Genomic DNA, 20,512 nt, shown 5'->3' with positions numbered 1-20,512 from the left:
AATTTCCGAATCAGGATTTCCGAAATTTCTGTTGCCAGTCGAATGGAACGATATTTTACACTTCAAAGGGCCAGTAGTCCTCGTACTCGACGGATGATTCTATTCTTCCAAGGGAACGACAAAATTGTAAGTTCATTTCATAGTGTTAGGAGACAGAACTTTCCCCCAACTATATTTATCCAGTTTATCGACGCGGTTGCGGGAATTGAGATGCTAAGATTTGCGTACATTAAGCGTATTTCTTCTTCGTTTTCGACACATCCGGTGACTGATCAATAAGAGATGCAATGTTTCCTTCGTTATCAACGCAAATTGCTGGTAGAAAGAATCCTTAATCATCTGAGGTGAAGTATTTGCAACTCACAACGCCGATCACTGCTGGACTAGCTAGCGCCAGGTTGCACCGAGTGTCTAATAGAAGTGAAATCCCCAATACAACAGAAGTTTCCCGGAATTTCCAAATTTTCCGGGAAAAAGGACAACCTCCAGAAGATGATCAAAATTTTCGAAGCAAGCTTTTCGAAAAATTCTCGTGCCATTTGATTCTGTTCGGGAATTTGTGGAAATTTGGTCGAACTGATCGCACCCGAGGGCTCAAGTTTTCGACGAAAAGTTTGTATTTTTTTTTTAATATTCAGACAGAGGGCAACCAACGAGAAAATTGAAGCAAAATACTTTAAATATTGTCTCCTGTACGTGTTCCCAGATCGTTGTGACCTAGTTTTAAAAGAGCAATATCAGTGTCAGCAAATGCAGTTTGATCTGCTCGGGTACTTTTTGCTGAAGATGCAGGAAGTTTCTAACGGAACCTTATCGGCCACAGAATTAACTAGCTTTTGGTGGTGCTACTGATCAGAGGTTTTGAGTTAATTCTGTTTAACTTATTTAGTTCCACAGAGGAAATTTCAATTTTGTGTTTCAGTTTTCACCAAAGTTTATCAAAGCAACGATTTTTCGAGTTCAGTAAAAAGCTAAAGGAGTAAATCACTGACCATTTATCTCGGCAAATTAATCGAAACAACTATCGCTGTTAGCAATTAAAACCTCAGCAACCACAGAGCAATAAAATAGTAGGGAACCGATAGAACTAAAGCTACGCCGAGGAAAGGTTAGGCTATGTTAGTCTTCACAATTATATGGCCATCAAACTAAGGTCATTAAACAAATATTAAACGTACCTTGTGAGCGAATATAAGTCCGCCACCGATCTCAAAATCAGAACGCAGGTAATAATGACTTCCCGTAAAACTGAAGTTCACTCGCGTACGTGACCACATCTTCCACTTCCTTGACTACTGTATGGTGTTGCTACAAAAACACTGAATTGTAGACACAACGTCCGCGTCATGTGAATGTCAGGCATCTTGAAGATGTTTGTGCTGTGCATGGCAATAAAAGTAGACCAAATGTACTTTGCATTAAAGAGTGCCATTGTTGTTTATACGAACTACAGCCGATTTCTGTGTATAAATAGACACGACTCATGATTTGACGGAGAGGTTACCAAGAAGTAAAGGGAAACATTATAATCTGGAATCTGGAATCCGGAATCCGGAATCCGGAATCCGGGATCCGGAAATAAGTTTCTTAGAACGAAAAGAGGGAAATTTTACAGTGAAATATAATGCTATGTTTTTCGTACTTTCCTTCTTTCCTTGCAATACGCAATTACTTCTATCCACCATTTTTCTTTAGGGTACGGTCAGAAATGCCGGACATTTGAGCTCACAGTTTCAGTCCGCACTTAGGACTGAAAAACACGGCGAAAAAGACTTATGAGCCAAGCGATAAAAAGCAACTGACAGAGCTCACCGGTAAATTTTCAGAAATCTATTATGAATCCACCAAATCCTTATAAGATCTTGCTCAAAAGATCAAAATAGCCACTTTTAACCGATGCTTGATAAATACTCGCGAAGTTTTCTCGCTAAAGTGTCCGAAATTTTGGGCGAAAAGACTACGACGGGGGTAAATGATCGCCCCCCTCAAGCCTTTTCTTTACTGCGTTCGACGTTAGGAAAACATATACTATTCATGTCGCTTCTTTCTGGATACTGTGCGATTTTAGGGTTTGGGCGCCATCTTGGACTGGCTCAGTGACCACTCGCCTCGATTTGAATCCCGCTGGCTAAGTGAAGTCCCGCGGGTTGACTCGGTTCGGTCTGGATGCGAACGCACTTTACTAATCCATGATTATTACTAGTTTAATAGAATATTATTTTTCACCCTGAAGATACCATAATTTTGTCATTTTGTGTGGTACTGAATTGATTCTAGAGAGGTACATGCTACGTTTGCCACTCAGGGCCCAGTTGCTCGAAAGACGGTTAGCGCTAACTCGGGTTAAACACCATGACATCCTGTAGGTTTTAATACCTCTTAACCAATGGTTAGCCCTAACCCTACTTCGAGCAACTCAACCCAGGACGCTAAGGACTGAATTCTCCGAATGTACACGTATTTGGATCGGCAAGCAGACGGTTTGGAAGAACCGACGTTTGACAAGGACGTCTCTTCATTCCAAGTAAACATTCCACTTGTTTAAACATTCAAAATGTTTAGTTTCCGATTCCAGATTGAGGATTCCAGATTCCGGATTCCGGATTCCGGATTCCGTATTCCACATTTCGGATTCCACACTTTCTGATGCTGCTCAGAAGGAAACGAGATTCGAGAACATGAAGGTTCTGCATGGCGAGTAAATATATCATTAAACATTTGTCTGACAATCAATTGTCTTTTTAAACCAGTACCACCTTTGTTTCAAGAACTCATAATGTAGTGATTGGCGAGGTCTGAACCGACAAAGAAGGCGAGGAGGGCAAAGAACCTTGTGCGGTGAGAACATGTTTGTTTGCTAAAAATGTTCTTGAAGAATATTTTATACAAGAGGTTAAAAAAATTAAAAGTTATAATGCCGTCACCTCAAAAAGTGGTGGCGGTCGTTCAGAGAGGTTCTAACTAGAGGGATTTGGCCCTCTTTATGATAGCTTTCTTCCTTAACGCTTCTCCTTTATTCCTGACAATGAACTGTGGTCGACAGTACTAGCAGATGCGAGTTCTGCTGTAGGAAATATTGGTGAAAATAGCTAGGGATGACGACGGTGACGCAACCCCGTTACTCTCCTCCCTCTTATATCCAACTTCCCCCCCCCCCCTCCCCCAACCCTTTACGTCGGGAGACTGCAAAAGTAAGAAAGCACACAGCCAAGTAACTTTCAAAGAAATCAAAATTCACTAAATAATCGTAAATGTGTTTGGATGTAATAAACAGTGTTTCAGAATCAAATTATTAGTGATAGCCAGGAGTGCGTTACAGTCATTCGATACCTGCTCTGGCTAAAAGAAGCCTGCCTCAGTTTTCTGACACAAAAGCATTCACGGGCTTGAGTTGAACGTCTGGATTTCGGGCCTTTACGCTGATGAAAACAAAAACAAACAAAAAAGACAAAGAGCTTTCATCTAACACTGTGGGAGATGGCTACTCCCAACTGCGAGCTGAATTTGAAGTCATGTTACTATATTTTGGTTTTACATAAAAATGTATGTAATTTAAAGAAGCACAAGAAGGGATCGGATCCTTATACCCGTTCGTCGGATTTAATAATGCCAGATCGACCGAGAACTGTGCCGTGGAAGCCGTTTCGGGCGACGCGCTTGGGACCGTAACTTCAACTTATCCTTCTGGCAGAGGTTTCTTTCTGGCAAATCTTTTAGCATGTGCGAAGTCGTTCGCTTCTTCTATATTTTCACATAGTCGGCCTGTTTTGTCTCCCGGGGGAGAAGCTCTCGGGGAAGTATACAAGCCGACTTCGTAAAATACAAGCGACGCGCACGACTTCGTACATGCACAAGGATTTGCCAGAAAGAAACCTCTGCTAGCAGGGTACCTCAACTGGACTTGACTGATAATAAACTTTAAAATGCAGGAATGAAAAATTACCCTTGGCAAGCGCCACAGGAGGGGGGGGGGGGGGGGGGGACTCCTGCGTGACAGGGTCATCGCCGTGCCTTTTAGAGGTTAAAATTAGTGGTTTGGTACCCGTTGGGGTGCTAAAATCTAAAAATACTTCCCTCAGAGGTATGGCGGTACCTTTTAGGGTAACTAGGATATTAAAGCAAATTAAATGCCAGTCAACTGTCTCACTTAGTGTATTCATTTTAGAGCTGGTACCTCTTAGGGGAGAAAATTTCCGGACCACGCCCACAAAAGGTCCCTGCAAAGTGTAACGCAATCTTTGCCGTTAAACGAATTTTGAAATCGCGGTTCTTTTTTCCCCAAAATAGCGATAGCCGGAAATTAAGGGGGGACTCAACCTAAATTTGAATGAAATTTGAAGAGGTTTTAAGAAGGGATAGAAGAAAGAAAATGATTTTTGGAACACTAACAGACAGTTGATACCCACGTAAGAGCACCCCAGGTTGCTAGTGGACTAACTTGGTATCCGTCTATTAATTATTAACTACAAATTCTTATTTTAAAACTTCACTAATTCTTCAATATTTCTTATTTTTCTTAATTTGACCAATCCTTCTAGAAAAACTATCTTCTCCCAAATATACCCAAAAATCACCCCAAAATTCACAAAACACCCCACAACATAGATTCACGAGATGAACATAGAGTTTTTGGATCGCTTGAAACGTGAACGAAATTTTTCCATTAAAGCCATGTTAAGTGCGGTAAAATAGCGTTTACGTTAAGTCCCCCCTTAACGTCTGCGTTCGCAGGCGTTTTGGAGTTTTTTGTTGTTTGTTTGTTTGTTTTTTTCTCACGTTACTTGTAAAAAGAAATAATACACTCGAGAATTTTTCACTCAAAATTGATTTGGTGCTATTTGACAGCTAGATGTTTCGAATAAAATGTCTTCCCTTATACATAATTTTTAGGGGGGGGGGGGGGGGAATTCCGAAACAATGAGATTGAACGAAATGTTTATCTCCCTGCACTCCTATCGCTTGGCGTGAGCTCTGGAGTCCACTCTTCCCTTTCCCCCTTTCTTGCTCTTGCCACGCAGGCTAGAAGAACGTCCGATTTCAGCTTCGCAGTGGCTTTGGTTTTTATTAGTGGTACGAAAATGAACAGCTTTATTTTGCAGCTGTCTAACTTTTTAATATAATTAAAACTTGTTCTTGTTATAAGTTACTCGGAAAAGTAATTTTTGGTCAAATTACATGACTTGTTTCTTTTCAAAAGACATGCTTCCTGCATTGGCATCTTAAAGAGAAGCAGGTCTTTTGTTCATTCCGAAACGCTCCTATATGCATCTATGATACTTTAGTTCAACTTCATTTCGATTACTGTAGTGTCGTAGGTGGGAATTGCAATAAATCTCTTTCTATTAAACTACAAAAACTACAGAATCGCGCTGCGCGTATTTTAACCTCTTCTTCATATGATGCCAATGCAGATGATCTCTTTGTTAAACTTGGCTGGCAAAAACTTAACCTTTTCACGTGATTTAAGAACAGCCACCATGGTCTATAAATCTCTCAATGGTCTCGCCCCTGATTATTTGAAATCAATGTTTACTAATCGGAGTGCAATATCTACCTATTCTCTTAGGAATTGTGAGGGTAAACTAGCTGTCCCACTCCCCCGCACCAATTTTCTAAAAAACAGTTTCAGCTACAGTGGTGCGTTGCTGTGGAACAGTTTAACTATCAATCTGCGGCAAGCACAATCTCTTGCTAGTTTTAAATCGGGCTGTAGGGGTCTTTGATAATGCAAGTTAACTAATTCACACGGCATTCATGGAAGCAGGCACTTTATTTTGTTAGTTTCTATTTTTTGCTGTTATTAAATTTAATTTAGTAGTAGATTAGTATTTTAATAATATAATTAATCCAATTTTAGTATTTACTTTAAGTCCTGATGTTTTTACCCGTGTATACAGTCATTTCAACTAACGTTTTTGGGGTTTAAAGCATGAACCTAAAAGACAAGACCGAAAGTTTACGTGGGATTTTTATGAATAAATTCATCAAAATCAGTCATGCCTGGAGAAAACAATAGGTTGTTATTAGTAGTACAATGACCTGCACGTGCAGGGATGATTTTGATGAAATTATTCATAAAAAATTATCCCACAAAACATTGCGGTCTTGTCTTTTAGCTTGATTTTAATCCTACAACGTTAATTGAAATAGCTGTAAATAAAAGTTAAATAAATAATAAATAAATTTTCTCACTTCAGTACTTGCTTTTTTACACTCAAGAAGCAACAAAAAACACTGTAAAAACACTTTACGAGCAGCAGTTTTTAATCGGGATTTAAAACCACATGAAGTGCAGCCAAGTGGTTTTAGACCCGATAAAACCGGCACGTGCTGTGAGTTTTTTGAACGGCTTCAAAAACATTCCTGAAAAAGCGTGTTTCAAGAAAATTAGCATACGAGAAAAACATTAAACACCACATACTAATAAGGAGAAGGTTTCATCGGGTGTTAAAACCACTGCACGTGATCTTTTATCGACCATTTGATAGGTCAATGGCCTTATGAATTATTAATGAGTTTTTGAAATTGTCAGTCATTTTTCCAAACGTTTTAGCCTCGCTCCCTGGCCTGATCGAGCTTAACGAGCAAGTCGAGATCCCTGTCTGAGGCTTGGGACGAAGCGTGCGTTTTCATAATCAGCTCAACGGGTGCCGTTTTGCTTGGTTGCGCGCCAAGGACGAATGGAGTCGAGGCTGCATAAAGCCAATGATCCACGGTTCAACATTTGTTGAGCAACAAATGTTGCAGTTGCTGTTCAACAAATGTTGAACAGTGTATCATGTGATGTTGGACGTTGAAATTTGCCGTTCAACATGTTGAAAGTTGTTGAACGAAAATAGAGCTTGGCTCTATTCCGTTCAACAAGTTGCCTTAACAAGTCAACAAGTCGCAACAATGTTCAACATATGTTGGTCAACAAAAGTTGAACGATGTTGAACCGTGTATCATTTGCTTAAGGTCTGTAATCCCCTCCGAAAATAAGCCTCCAGTCCAAAAAAAAGCTAAGAAGCAAACATCCTTCCATTAACAAGGCTGAAGCCCTCCTGAGAAAGTGATCTCACGGAGGGCGAGCTGGTTAAGCTGTTTGCGTAGTGTTTCTCGCAGAGATTTGATTTTACACCTACTCGATCCGTGGAGAACTAGGAAGGATGCAATAAATATTTGTAACAAAGCTTTATTAATTTCCAATCAACTTGACGCAAAATCAACAAAGACTGGTGAGGAAAACATGAAAATATAAAACACTTTTTAAATTAGTCTTTGTTATATCCTTTTTGTCCCAGTCTTTTACTGATCCCAGGCGTTCCCACAAAATCTAAGGTAAACTTGCGAGCGCCATCGTCTGTGTCATTCAGCTGTCTCAAGCTTGGAGAGGATGCTCGTACTGACTCCGCAATAGAAGCATCAAATGCATGAAACTCCCCTAAAGGACAAAAACACAAGGCGAGTAAGTGGCTTAGCGTACACCATTGGCTTGTATGCAATGGTCAGAGTAAAGCTTGCATTTTGAGTAGTCTAGAGGGAGTTGTGATAAAAGTACAGAAGCTATGAGCCGTAGAAAGTTCTGGTAAGTGCGTATCTGCTAAAATTCTGCACACATTTAAGAGAGGTGATTGATGGCCAATCACAAGCCTGAATAGGCTTGCATTAGCCAATAGGCGTGTTCTCTTGCTTGTAGAATGAACGATGTAAAACCCTCGTTTTGATTGGTCTAGGAGAGTTTGTGATTCGAGTAAAGACGCACGAATGACGTGATTGTGTGGTGTGATCGGCGCACATGAGTCTAGAGTCCAGTAACTGGTCAATAAAGTTTTACAAACTGTTTTGGTGAGTAGCGGACAACCACTGGTCAAGACCTGCAAAATTGTCGCAGGAAAGTAAAACTTTCCGATGCAAGGTACTTCAACCCGGTTTAGAAAGTACGAACTTTTTGCTATGAAGCGACTGACATGCTGAAATAATTTGGGGTCAGAAATTCCTACTGGAATGATGGATTTAAAAAAAAGGTTTTTTAATTGGCGCAGTCAATGTGATGCTCGCTCACAAAATGTGGTCAAAATTCTTGGCTATTGTATAAAACAAATAAATTTCATTTTTTCGTTGATCTTTACTCTGATAACGCACAGAAGACGTCAAAACGTGGGAAGAACATCAGTCACGCTACGAGCTGCACTTGTTTGTTCTCATCACGTTTTGACGTCATACACTTTAATTAGCAAAACGTTTTCGATTCTGATTGGTTCTTCTGTTGCCTATTTAACACGTAAACGTAGAGGGGTCACCATTATATGGATGTCATATCACGACTGCGCACCTTAATCAAGGGCTAAATTACTCGCGGGAACCCCTTCCTGAATGGTGCACCATTCAATCCAATTACCCATTTATAGCGCATAGCACCGTAAAGGTTATCGTTCTTTTGTGGGAGTACACTTACTTTCTGCAGGGTACCTTACATCAGTTACGCTGGTGGTGCGTTGAAGCAAGTCTGTGGAAAGTTGAAAAAGTTATAAATATTTACAGAGTTAAAAGTCTCACATGGGGAGTGTTAACTCTAGAGTGCGGCACTGGAGGATTATCAGAAATAAAAATGGATTGGAGCGTAAAATTCGCAGACGCGCATCAAACGTGGCGCACAGATTTTACTAAGGGACGTTTTGTTTTTGTTATTTGACAATTGAACACCGTCCTTTTACCAACATGGTTATATTATTTTCAAATTGTTCTGCACCACACACTTGAAAACGCTACACCGTGGGGTTTAATGCTATCAAAGCGACGCGTTACGGATCATAAGATTTCCAACCATATCCCCCAAAATTGGTTTGATAGCACCAGTTTATGGTTAATCCATATGGCCAGGAAACTGAAATATCGTGGGCCTCCCCCGTCCCTACAATCTCCGAAGGGGACCTAATGGCCCACGAAAGCCTTGCTCCTTTGACCACAACGCACTTACTGTAAAATATATTGTATTTCGTTGTAATAAGTGTAAATAAAATTGAATTGAATTGACCCTGAGAAGCCAGGTTCAATAATACATCAGTCAATTTCAGCAGTGCCCACCCCCCCCCCCCCTCCCTCCCCGTATTTAAGTAGCATTTTTCAACATTGTTGGGGCATTTGACTTCCTTCTTGATATTCCCTTCACAATACTGTTCATCAGCAAAGACAATGAACTGTTGATTAACTTTCTCTGCGAAGGACATAAATGAGACGGTAGATCGTCAAAACGAACGGTTACTGAAACAATGCTGAGAAATAGGACTTATATCCGAGACTCGGCGGGGGGGGGGGGGGGGGGGGGAAGGCACTTTTGGAATTGATCGGATGCATAAACCCTGCTGGAGATGGCATGTACCACACTTTTGTGAAGAAAGATGTTTTTATTTTTATAGGACAATTTCTTTTGGAGTCAGACGGTGTTTCGATTTCAACAGCAATAACAAAGAAGACAAATTACCAGGCCAAGATATGAACAAACAAACGAGTCATCGTTTGTCATAGGGTACTAGCCAAGGATTTGAAGCTATTCACCATGAAGTGAATCTAAGGTAAACTGACGAAATCGAGTTTCGTTTTACCTGCTCCTGTCCCGAGGGGAATCTCAAATACATGTTTGATCTGTCCTCCTGCTCCTCGAGACTCCAGAAAGCGATCATCACGTCCCTCTAGGACAGATGGTGTTATGCTTTTTCTGCGGATGGACGACACATTCTCTCATTTACTCAGGAGATGTTTCACATATTAAACTGGTCAAGTTAGAGTACGTTATGCGCTTTACTGAGCCATGTTAACTGCTCGCAGACATTGTTCGTTTATTGAAATTAATACGCCCACCATTAAAATAACAGAACCCTTTGTTCAACAGTCAATATATACTCTTCTTGTTGGCACATCAATATCTAGGGAGACCGCTAACGCGACACATCGCTATCGTACTCGTTTATACCACAGAGTTCAAAACCTGTCTGAATACTTGCAAAGGTTTTGTTTATCCTTACCATGGTTAACTCTAACTCCTTCTTTGATACAACAACAACAAGCACTACTACTACCATAAAGAAAAAAACGAACAAATCTACATTGACTTGTATCCTCTCGCGTTGCAACGCGATTGTGTTGTTGTTTTGGATAATCTGCCAACAGTTTTTAATCCTCTCAGCCAATAACATACCTGTTCCGTTACGAGGAATTAGTTATTTTATATAATTACAGTGCAAGATAAAGGTCTTTCCCTCAAACAAGGATTTATCCACAAACTAGAAACTTACCTTCTAAGCGAGTCGTACATCCCCTGCATTTGTGAAAATAGAGACATGTTTACATGTAAGATTGTTTTTATCAGTTAACTCAAAGAAAAGAAGAAGTAATATCTGTTTGGATTTTCCCCTGACAAAACTTTAAATTGCAGCTTAACTCTCGATTCAAATGTTGTCATGCAGGAATACTAAGACAAGGAGGATTTAATTATATTTTTTCGCGGTCTACAAGGTCCGAGTTCGAAAACAGTAGTTCAGTGATATATTTTTCTTACGAATAAAGTCTTAATATCATTTCAAAAGTTTCAAAATTTGCACTAATATTCGTCTGCATCTAGCTCTACTATAAAATAGTCAGAGTACAGCCCTAGTTTTAAAAGATCTAAAATTAAACGTTAACTTGTCTATTGACGTAATACCTACATGTAGTTTGAGGTACTGTCTATTCTTTTCCGTCAGCTTCTCCGATAGTTCATTATAGCGCTTCTTTGTTTCCTCTAACTCCTTCTTGTCATCTGCAATTAACACGATATACTTAACAATTATTCGACGAGCGCGCGTTGGATATAAGGTCATAGATAGCCAACGAGGCACATAGCGCCCAGTTGGCTATACTCATCCCACGTCCAGCAAGCGCTAGTGGAATAATTGTTTCATTAAAAACAATCAAGAAATATTGCTAGATCTTGGTGATTTCGCTTTGCAAGAACAACCAGAAGACAATTTAATGAACGCTATTTCTCGGGCATGGTATAATGGCTCTTGAATTGACCGCTAAGCCAATGAAATCCCTGGAATTGCATTATACAGTGATCCAGTTTTTAACACATACTAGTTATGCAATGCTATACCACGAGAAAGCACTGCATAACTAATTTATCCCATGCCACTCATTGAATTAACTTTCCTGTTCGACGTCTGGTTCTAGGAATTCAAAATTAAGGTCAAAACTGGGATATTCTTCATCCATGTTTTAGTTGCTAACAGTAATTTTTTCTGAATGAACATTCTGACCTGTCGCAGGCTCTTCAATCGATCTTTCGGCGAGAAAAAAATTGTAGGCCTCGAGGAACGCCGGCAATTTTTCGTGGAATAATACCCGTTGCATACCGCAGAGTATGCATAGGATTTCTAGCTTTCTGATTGGCTGTATTCTCTATGGCATGGGATAAAATTAAATATCCACTGAAAAGCGCTGAATCATCGAGGAAATCGGATGGCCTGCGTTCCCAAGTCCATAATAGACAAACTCGATCGTCTGGTGCCTTGGACATACCCTTATGTCGCCTGTCAACAGGGCAGCGACCTTTTGCTTTTAGAGGAGCCAAACTCTGGAACTCTTTGAATAATAATATTAAGTCCTTAAAATGCCCCAAGAATTTAAGGCCTCATTTCACAAATGTTTTATTAGGTTAATATATACTTGTAATACTCTTGATACATTTATTGTAATTATAGTAATGTTGTGCTTATATTCTTAATTAATTAATTTAGATTTGTAACTGTAATCGTATTGAGCTGAAAAACCCACTTAGGGAGCATCAATAAAGTTTGTATGTATTTGTATGTATGTAATGTTACATAAAGGTACTGTTTCTACAGTCCGGCATGGCAATAAGAATCTAAAACGTTTGTTATTTTCACTATTGAAACTTATTATTCACTTCACTAAGTTAAAGTTACTTACTAGCTGTTTGAGTTTTTAAAGCTGTTCACGTTATTTTGCGCAGTTAAGGACAAAGTAAGCGAATTCTCTTAATATGAGCATACAATATGGTTTCAGTTAGCATTAACTAGGACAAAATAGAAGCCTTTCTCCATGAAGTTTGATTTACATTAAAATATAAGCTCTAGTCATCGGCTAAAGGATAACTTAACTTTGTCAGTTATCAGTTACTTCTGATTTTCGTTTATAACTCTCAGTGATATTTGGTTCAAAAGTGAGCGGCGGCTTAAAGTGAAAAATTGTAACTGGAAGTCAGACAGTCAAGCCGGACGTCTCTAGCCTGGGGTGCTTACCAGTTTACGCAAACCACCTTGATGGAAATTTTCGGCAAAAAAAAGAAATGATTTAGCTTTTCTTAACAGAAGATGGATAACATGCAAAATGTATGAACATTAGCTAATTAAAATGCATCACTTTGACAAGAGGCCCATAATTTCAGAAGTACTCCAAATGGAAAGATGCGTACCATTTAATCAGTTTCCAACTGGAATTGCCGGGTTTTCCACGTAAATGGTAAACGCCCCAGGACACCCTACGGACACCATTAAGGACGGTACCTCCTAATACAGAAGTATTTTTACACAGTTTATGAGTATGCGGGAAAAGCAGATCTTAGCAAGAGCTAATGGAATAAAAAAAAAAAAAAACAATCGGTGTAACTACGCATTTTTTGTGAGATATTAAGCAACAATAATTTGCAAAAGCTACAGAATACATAACAGCGTATGGCATTTTCCTCCAATTTCAAGCTTTTAAAATTATCTCCCAATGATGATATGCGTCAGTGACCCCTATTTCCAACACTGCTAAGATCTGCTTTTTCACGCATAGTTATAAACCGCGCAAAATAGAGGGGACCTTATCCTTTGGAAAAAGCCGAGTTTCTTGGACGATTCCGAGATGTGCAGAACGCATGCTCCGTAGAAAAAACTTAAAATCCTTAAGTAGTTAGTCACTGTTAAATAAATGATTCCGTGATTTTAATGTGCTAAATTGACATAAAGTCCGACGCCTCTCTAAAACGGGAAGTAAGTTCTGAGACTACCACCATATCCATATTCTCTTCGACAAGTGTGTAATTGATAAACAATTAGTCAAAGTGTACGTTTAGTGGGTGCTCAATATGTTATTAATGAGTGATAGTGCGGTATACACGGGTGTCTTCTTTATGATATTTTTTTATCGTAATTTGTAATTTGTAATTTACGTGCCATTTTCAGCGAATTTCAAAAGAAGAGGACGTAGTGTACTTACTCCAGAAGCATGGGGTATAGTTTTGGATCCGTATTGGTACTGCGTCAAACATGTAGCTGGATTCAGTCTGGACCAAACGAATGCCGTAATTGCTCAGTCTTAAATGTTGCGGATGCATACGGATTAGTTTCGATCCCTGCGAGTTTTCTGCAGATCCAGTTCGAAACCCATCCTCGAAGACCCAGGAGCAGCTAGTCGCGTGGAAGGAATTTTCGTGGGCGGAAGTTTACTGCCTATTCTTGTAGTAAACTTCCACCCGACTAGCTGTCCCTGGGTCTTCAAGGATATTCGATTTCAGGTTTAGACCGTGTTAACACCTAATTTGGCAAACTATGCGAAGGATACAACTTAGTTCTGCTTGAACTTTGGAAAGAATCTGGTTGTAGTACTGCTCTAGCTGAGTTGACTTTTCCTTGGCTTTGTTAGCTACATAATCTTGGTACATTTTCTCCTGGTGGGTCTAAAAAAAAAAAAGAAGGTCAAAAATGGTATGCAGTTATAACGTTTCTTAAAATCAGTAACTGTTCTGCAGCAGAAACCTTCTTCCACTGGCGTAAATAACAAGCGAATCTCTTTTTTGAATAATTGAAAGTATTTTTGTGGTGTCCACTGTTTTTGTTAACGTAAAGATACTATACAGATACTGTATAGTAAACTGCAAAGGACTGCAAACCACGTGCATTAAGTAGACTACTGACCTCGCCTTGCTACACCGTGCTGACTAGAGCCAACCAGCTCGAAACCGCTGTTCACGGTTGCATTTTTTGATTCTCGGTTTGGTCTCTAACATTTCGCTGTCGTGTTAAGTTTTCTACGCAGTCAGATCAATCTTGCAGTTATTTGAGCTACTTAAGAAGCAACCACTTGCCATATCGTAAGCCAGATGATAAAATAATTAATATAGCAAGACTGGCGACCACAATAATTAACTTAGCTCACTTGGTATGTCCAGAATGCCAGGGCCCTGGAACAGACCTCCATAATCACCTCTGGCTTTTGCCCGGCCAACACCATCTACAAAAATGAAAAAAAAAAACAATGTAGATTTCAAACAACAGTCGGTAATTGATGAATCACCAGAGGAAGCAAAGACTTACTGATTTGAATTGCTCTGATAGCTGCAGATCAACACGGATCACATCGAATTTGGCAGAGAGGTTTGTTTCGCCTGCAGACACAAAGGAAGCATGAAAAATCAATTTGGGGAAAGGATACATTATTGCAAAAATGACGCAATTTTGGTGTTAGTCTCTACTTACATGCAGGGCACACAAGGCCCTTGCTAAATTCTCTTGTGCCATCTTCATCGCAGAAGATGTCTTGTTTGATATCAAGGATGTTTTGACACTTAAAATTTAGGTTCATACTTATGATAATGAAGATAATGATCGTACAAAGCACTGAATTTTGGTGATGATTATTGTGAAGACAGTGATGATAACGGTGATGGCGATGACGATGATGATTGATGATGGTGATGATTTTATAGCAGAATTATCAGATAGAACAAAAAAAAAAACTTATAAAAAGGATACGGGAGCATGACGTAACCTGTAGAAAAAAAATGTGTAATTAAAAAAGAAAATTTATACAAAAGAAAAACGTTGTAAGTTGACATCCATGTAAATTTTAAGGACATGTTTACATGGAAAAAGGATGAACCAAGCAGGTGAATCAACTCAGCGCCATAATTTTCTGCTTTATGTTTCTCTCACATAAGGAAGAATTGAAATTACTCTTATGTTTGGAAGATCCTAGAGGACTGTCCTACAGTGTAGCTGGGAATTATGAACACCCTAGAAACATTGTAAACACTTCAGGCAGCGATAACTTGCGTACCGAGACAGCAGAACTATTACTGGCTTCCAAAGTCATTAAAAATAGATCTGAAATTACTGAGTACAAAAAAATTGGATAAATATTTAAGACGGAATGAAGCCTCTCGCAAAAGAACTTTTCTTTGGAACCTCGGCAGCGTATTGCAGCGAAATCAGGTTTGGTGTAAACGCTTGTTGTAAACGTTAAATTTACCTAAATTTAAAAAAAAAGGTCTTTAGACAAACGGATTTGGTTTAAAAGGTAAACTGAAGTTCTGTACGCCGCTGTAACTTGAACTTGAGAGACAGATGATCACTTTTAGTGTAACAGTAATTTTCCCTTGCGAGGTTTAGTGACGCTTGCAAGTGAGTTCTTCTCTGCTAGAATGATTCTACTAGTAAGATACTCCCTCCTCCATGTAAACAGGCCCTAATGCACTAGTCAGTGGAAAGCCCCGCACCCCCATACCCGGGGAATGCGGGGCATTAGACCAGGCGTCCCAACTAGATGAAGCAAATTCCCCGCTATGCGGGGCAATTTCTTATGTCAAAACCTCATTTTTGTACTCCGCCCCCGGGGCAATACTTGAAAAATCCCAAATACACAACGTTGACCAAAATTAATTTATTTCAAGAATTGTGCCTCAAATTTAACTCTTACAAAAACTTTTTCAATGTCTTCATAAAATAGATGAAACAATCATGGCTTCCTCTACTCCTCTTGGTAAGACATAGTTCTGTGAACTTTTCTCTGGACGTGTAAATGACTAAACTGGAACATGGTGATTCAAGCAACGCCTCAACACAAAACAAGTTAAAGATACGCCCGAAATTGTAAATTTGGCAATAACTTCCTTTAAAATTTGCAAAAACCACTCCTAAAACAGTAATATCAATTAAAGGGCTTAGCTTTACCCGAACACGAACTAAAGTAAATACTAGATTCTTTGACATAACAAGTACCAACATGCATTTGACATACAACTACATCTAGAGTAAGCCAGATGGCGGTTGAATAATCCCAAATAATGGTAGTTTACACACTACTGTGTTTGAAAAAATGCATGATTACATGTAGAAGTGCCCAATGTTTATATTTCAGACACATCAGGCCTATTCAAAAGCGACATCCCCGCCAAAGCCCCGCTAGTCCCGCTAACGGTCCCTGGTCGCTGTTATTTGTGTCTAATGTTGTTGAACACCCCGCACACTGGGGCAAAGATGACCACTAAAAGCCGCTAAAATCCCCCGCTAATGACCCGCATTCCCCGGGTATGGGGGTGCGGGGCTTTCCACTGACTAGTGCATAAGACGTTCTTACCCAAGCATGAGTGTTTAACCTTTTCCTACATTTTCTAAAGTTACAGAGAAGGTCATTATCCATGTTTGATGCACGTAAGGTTTAAATGTCAGCCTCCCGTCAGAATACCTATCAAAAAATAAAAAACAACATTATGAAAAATGGAAAAAGCAATTTTAGTATTGCATGCTGTCATTTTGAATTGAACGAAAAGTCGAAAGAAAACTTCAGATGCGCCCGAAGTTGGAAGATTAATTACCCAGATTATTGAGTAAATTTAAGCTTACAATATTAAATTTTTATCTTTTGAGTGGTCGACTGACACTATGTAGAGTTTTTGCTCTCAAAACTTGTATACAGGTAAGCTTATGTGATACTAGAGTTGAAAGAGAAAGTTGAAGCCTAACTTCGCTATCAACACCAAGTCCGATTGTAACATGCATGGCCCCTGTATAGTGTTATTTCACTGAATCTAATCAAACATCACAACAGAATTATACAACACTCAAACAAAAATATCAAAATATGAAAGTCATCGTCGGTCATTTTATGAAATCGATGAACTCGTCACTCTGTAGTCTGGAAGTTTCGGTTGTTTCTTCCGTTTTTATAGCGTGGATGGGACTCTGGAAGAAGGTTAATAATGCACTAAAATTGACCACATAATAATTACAATTCTTACCGTAGTTTGTTCCTGATAAAAATGTCTTCCAGCGAGCGAAAAAGAAACAACAGAACACGTCCAAAGCTCCAAAGCAGATTGATTGAATTTCGCGGGCAACTTGCGCATGCTCTGATGAAAACGATGCCATTCTGCCCATTCCCTCTCGGTCTGTCACTCTGCACTAGTGGGGAAGGTCTTGTTTTTACGAGTACATGCTCCTTTTCCGAGGGTTGTTTGTAGCTTCTCTGGCAAGTTATTGGAGGTTATTTCCAAAACGTTTCCTCATGTCTGCCAGCTCTTCAGACGAAGGATTTTCATCCGCTTTTGTGACCTGTCCGAATATAGAAACCGCCAAGGCAATAGCTAGGTTTGTATGTGTCGTGTCAGTGCTGTCGTGTCCCAGGATAAGCTACTAATGCTGTGTTTACACTTGAATTGGGCAATACCAAGGTAATCATTTACTGACTAAACCTTGGTAGATGTGTACAGTGTTTATACTGGCTCAAATAACCGAGGTAAACACGATCACGATCCGGTCAGTATATTTAAACGCAGACTGCAGACTGCAGATTGCAGACTGCAGACTGGGTATAAAATGCAGACTGCAGACTGCAGACTGGGTATAAAATGCAGACTGATATCAAAACCGTCTCCTTGTCAAATACAGGATACATTTTCAATGTTCAACTTACCCTAGTGTCACGCAATCACATTTCCGAGATAATCTCTCACGAAATTGACCTTATTTTCGACCCATTTCTCAACAGTTTGTTTTCTTTATCTCGATTTGGTAGCTTTCATTTCCTAAGGCCCTTTCTTCACAAAGAAGACTCGAGCTTAATCGCTTTGCATTAGTACGTAAACAATTACGCCCATGACGGTTTTCATAATTATTATGATAAGGGAAACAGACTTGATTTCCGAGGGGGCAAGCAATTTGACATCGACAGATTTTAACTAGTTTCTTTGAATATTAACGAAGTTTGTCAAAGACTAATTGTATACCTTCAGTATTCTAGCAATACATGAACACATATTTTATTCAAAAAACATTATTTTACTGAAACCCTGACTGCCACTTACTGTTGTCGTGGATGTCATGTTGACGCAAAGAGGCGAAAAGGTCAACCACGTGCAAAGTAAAGGTCACGTGTCCCCGTTATTGATTACGTCATGCTTTGCGGTTGTTTATTTCAAGGTTGCAATTTACGCTTTTCGAAAAGAATATAATGTCAATTTCATGAGAAATGATCTCGAAAGACGATTGTATGACACTAGCGTAAGTTAAGTTAAAAAAATTCAAAATGTATCCTGTATTTGACGAAGAGGCGATTTTGGTCTCAGTCTGCATTTTATACCCAGTCTGCAGCCTGCAGTCTGCATTTTATACCTAGTCTGCATTTTATACCCAGTCTGCAGTCTGCAGTCTGCATTTTATACCTAGTCTGCATTTTATACCCAGTCTGCAGCCTGCAGTCTGCATTTTATACCTAGTCTGCATTTTATACCCAGTCTGCAGTCTGCAATCTGCAGTCTTCAGTCTGCATTATATACTGACCGGATCACGATCAAATCAAATTGGCGGCAAATCCTAAAATCCATGCATAAAATGCCCATGTTTATAAGAGAAGCTGTGGCTCTTGTAGTCCTCGCGTTTCATTTTCTTGTCCTTTAGCTGCAAACGCAAGTCTCAAGAACTCAGCGGCTTTTACTTTTGCAGCACCCCAAGAAGTCCAGGCGAAAGCGATTTGTTTTGCTTCAAATTGCTCTTCGAAAGACAAGGCGCGCTTGACGTGCGTGGTCATGGCCGAGAAACCGATTTTGGTTTGAGACCCTTAAATTGCTCGGAAGTTTCGTTAAAGATTGGTGGAAAGGGAACTTCATGATATCCAGACGTACGTTCGATCACATTGTCCGAGTGGTTAGTCTGCATTTGGCAAACAAATTAGCAATGCAATGATGTTAACTATTACAAATAGGTAGATAAAAAACAAACGTGAAAATGAAGTTGCGAAAACGTGATAGAATGAGACTGACGCAATCTGGACACCACGGAATGTGAAATACTATGCGACCACAAACGGATATATCTCTCATCTCGACCTTGGTTACCAATCGTAACCATGCCTAATCACAGGGTTAATCAAATGTTTACCTTGGTTAACTTTCTATTGTCTCGGGCGGTGTTTTCCATGGTATCAGTTGGCGTTTACATACGCAAAATATTTACCTAGGTAAGTAAACTCCAATACCTCGGCAAAACGCTCAAGTGTAAACACAGCATAATAAGGTTGCTTACCTCTTATTGTAAGTCTTATTTTCAACTCTAATAGAAATTCAAATTGTCTCTAACTGCTTTAAATATTGGTAGACAGAGAATCTTTTCGATATATTAGCAACACCCAAAAGTAATAGTTGTCTTGATTATTATTATTATCATTGTTAGCTTTTAAAAATCCTTTAAAATATACAAAGAATACATCAGTCCTGTTCGGTGATAAATACCTTGCTTATGGTTAACTGGATCATGCAACTGTAGAAATGCCCAATTCAAACGGTCAGTATACCGCCTATTATTTAAAACTGGTAGGGGGATGCAGTAGACCTGAGGCCTTGATCAAAAGCTCTAAATTTCACTGCACCCTAAAGCCCCTGCCACACGAGCAATTTTTTGCTCGCGCAGGTGATGCGATTATTTCAAACTTTGTCGCATCGCCAGCACGAGATGATAATTGCACGTGTAGTGACCCTCGAACTTGCGACGTGACAGGTGAAAAAATCGCAAGAAAAAAGTCGCCAGAATTTAAATTTTTGCGACAAAATCGTAGAGATAGCGCCCGTGTAAGCCACCCTGCCACGGCACTAAGCCTCGTCATCCGCAATAGCTCGGGAAACGCCGGGATATTAATGACTGAAATTTCCGTCAGAAGTTGATGGTAAAATCCTTGTTCCTTTCTCTTTGCGAGCCACAGACGGACCCACGTTGACCTTTTCTTAATTTTCTTCTTCCTTCGTTTGCTTTTTATAGTCAAGAAGAAGAATGCAAATAAGCAAAAAAACAATATCCTCGTCCGAAAGGGCTGTCCGCCATGTCTGTTTATAGCGCCAGGTCTCTTGAAGTATGCGATTCACGCGGGTTTCAATTTGTCGCCAAACTCGCTAGAATTTGTCACTCGGGTAGCCACCCTCTCGCGCTGGCGACGCGACAAAATTTGAAAAAATCGCATCACCTGCGCAAGCAAAAAATCGCTCCTGTGGCCGCAGCGTAATAACCCCCTAAATTATTATTTACCTTGGTCAATCTGTATTCATTTTTACAGTTGGGAGCATTGTTCTGCTGGGGTGGATTTAGGAGGGGGGGGGGGGGTGGGGGGTTCGAGGGGGTTCGATCAAACCCCTAAATTAAAACAGCTAACGTCAAAAACTTGTAAAAATATTAAATAAATACGGTCAATCTTAAATGCAAAAATTCATAACCAAGTTAAGCCT

At 39.7% G+C, this 20,512-nt stretch overlaps 3 protein-coding genes across 4 annotated transcripts in view; 1 reads left to right on the top strand and 2 right to left on the bottom strand.

The window, feature by feature from the left end:
• Positions 1-1,481, bottom strand: part of LOC146466184 (uncharacterized) — a 40,178-nt gene extending 38,697 nt beyond the window's left edge. Inside the window, exon 1 of the mRNA XM_085127678.1 lies at positions 1,179-1,481. The gene's annotated coding sequence lies outside the window, so the exon portion shown is untranslated. The remainder of the gene's footprint in view (positions 1-1,178) is intronic.
• A 5,675-nt stretch (positions 1,482-7,156) lies between these two features.
• Positions 7,157-17,190, bottom strand: LOC146466183 (E3 ubiquitin-protein ligase CCNB1IP1-like). The gene is made up of 13 exons (XM_085127674.1): positions 17,042-17,190; positions 16,381-16,488; positions 14,778-14,793; positions 14,502-14,561; positions 14,340-14,410; positions 14,182-14,256; positions 13,588-13,702; positions 11,950-11,970; positions 10,686-10,777; positions 10,275-10,297; positions 9,585-9,697; positions 8,438-8,488; positions 7,157-7,423 (listed from the first exon to the last, which is right to left on the bottom strand). Exons 2-13 carry the CDS (start codon positions 16,441-16,443, stop codon positions 7,254-7,256), a joined length of 870 nt encoding a protein of 289 aa, XP_084983800.1. The 5' UTR covers positions 16,444-16,488; positions 17,042-17,190; the 3' UTR covers positions 7,157-7,253.
• Positions 17,184-20,512, top strand: part of LOC146466181 (protein CutA homolog) — a 38,192-nt gene continuing 34,863 nt past the window's right edge. For both annotated transcript variants that reach the window (XM_085127676.1, XM_085127675.1), the window contains exon 1: positions 17,184-17,390. In XM_085127676.1, the coding sequence (XP_084983802.1) occupies positions 17,236-17,390 (155 nt within the window). In that variant the 5' untranslated portion in view covers positions 17,184-17,235. The remainder of the gene's footprint in view (positions 17,391-20,512) is intronic.

Source organism: Pavona decussata, unplaced genomic scaffold, assembly GCF_977016875.1.
Source record: "Pavona decussata unplaced genomic scaffold, jaPavDecu1.1 SCAFFOLD_152, whole genome shotgun sequence".
In the NCBI taxonomy this organism is placed as follows: domain Eukaryota; kingdom Metazoa; phylum Cnidaria; class Anthozoa; order Scleractinia; family Agariciidae; genus Pavona; species Pavona decussata.
Note: the sequence above shows the minus strand (reverse complement) of the source record. Positions and strands in the feature narration are given on the sequence as shown.

What these genes read in the sequence shown, in the direction of transcription:
- LOC146466183 (XM_085127674.1), bottom strand. Translation starts at nt 16,443, where the DNA reads ATGGATAATGACCTTCTCTGTAACTTTAGAAAATGTAGGAAAAGGTTA. An exon ending in TCCCCTCGGGACAGGAGCAG is followed by an intron (nt 8,489 to 9,584) that starts GTAAAACGAAAC and finishes AACTTTCCACAG; the next exon opens with ACTTGCTTCAACGCACCACC. An exon ending in TGTAAGGTACCCTGCAGAAA is followed by an intron (nt 7,424 to 8,437) that starts GTAAGTGTACTC and finishes TTTGTCCTTTAG; the next exon opens with GGGAGTTTCATGCATTTGAT.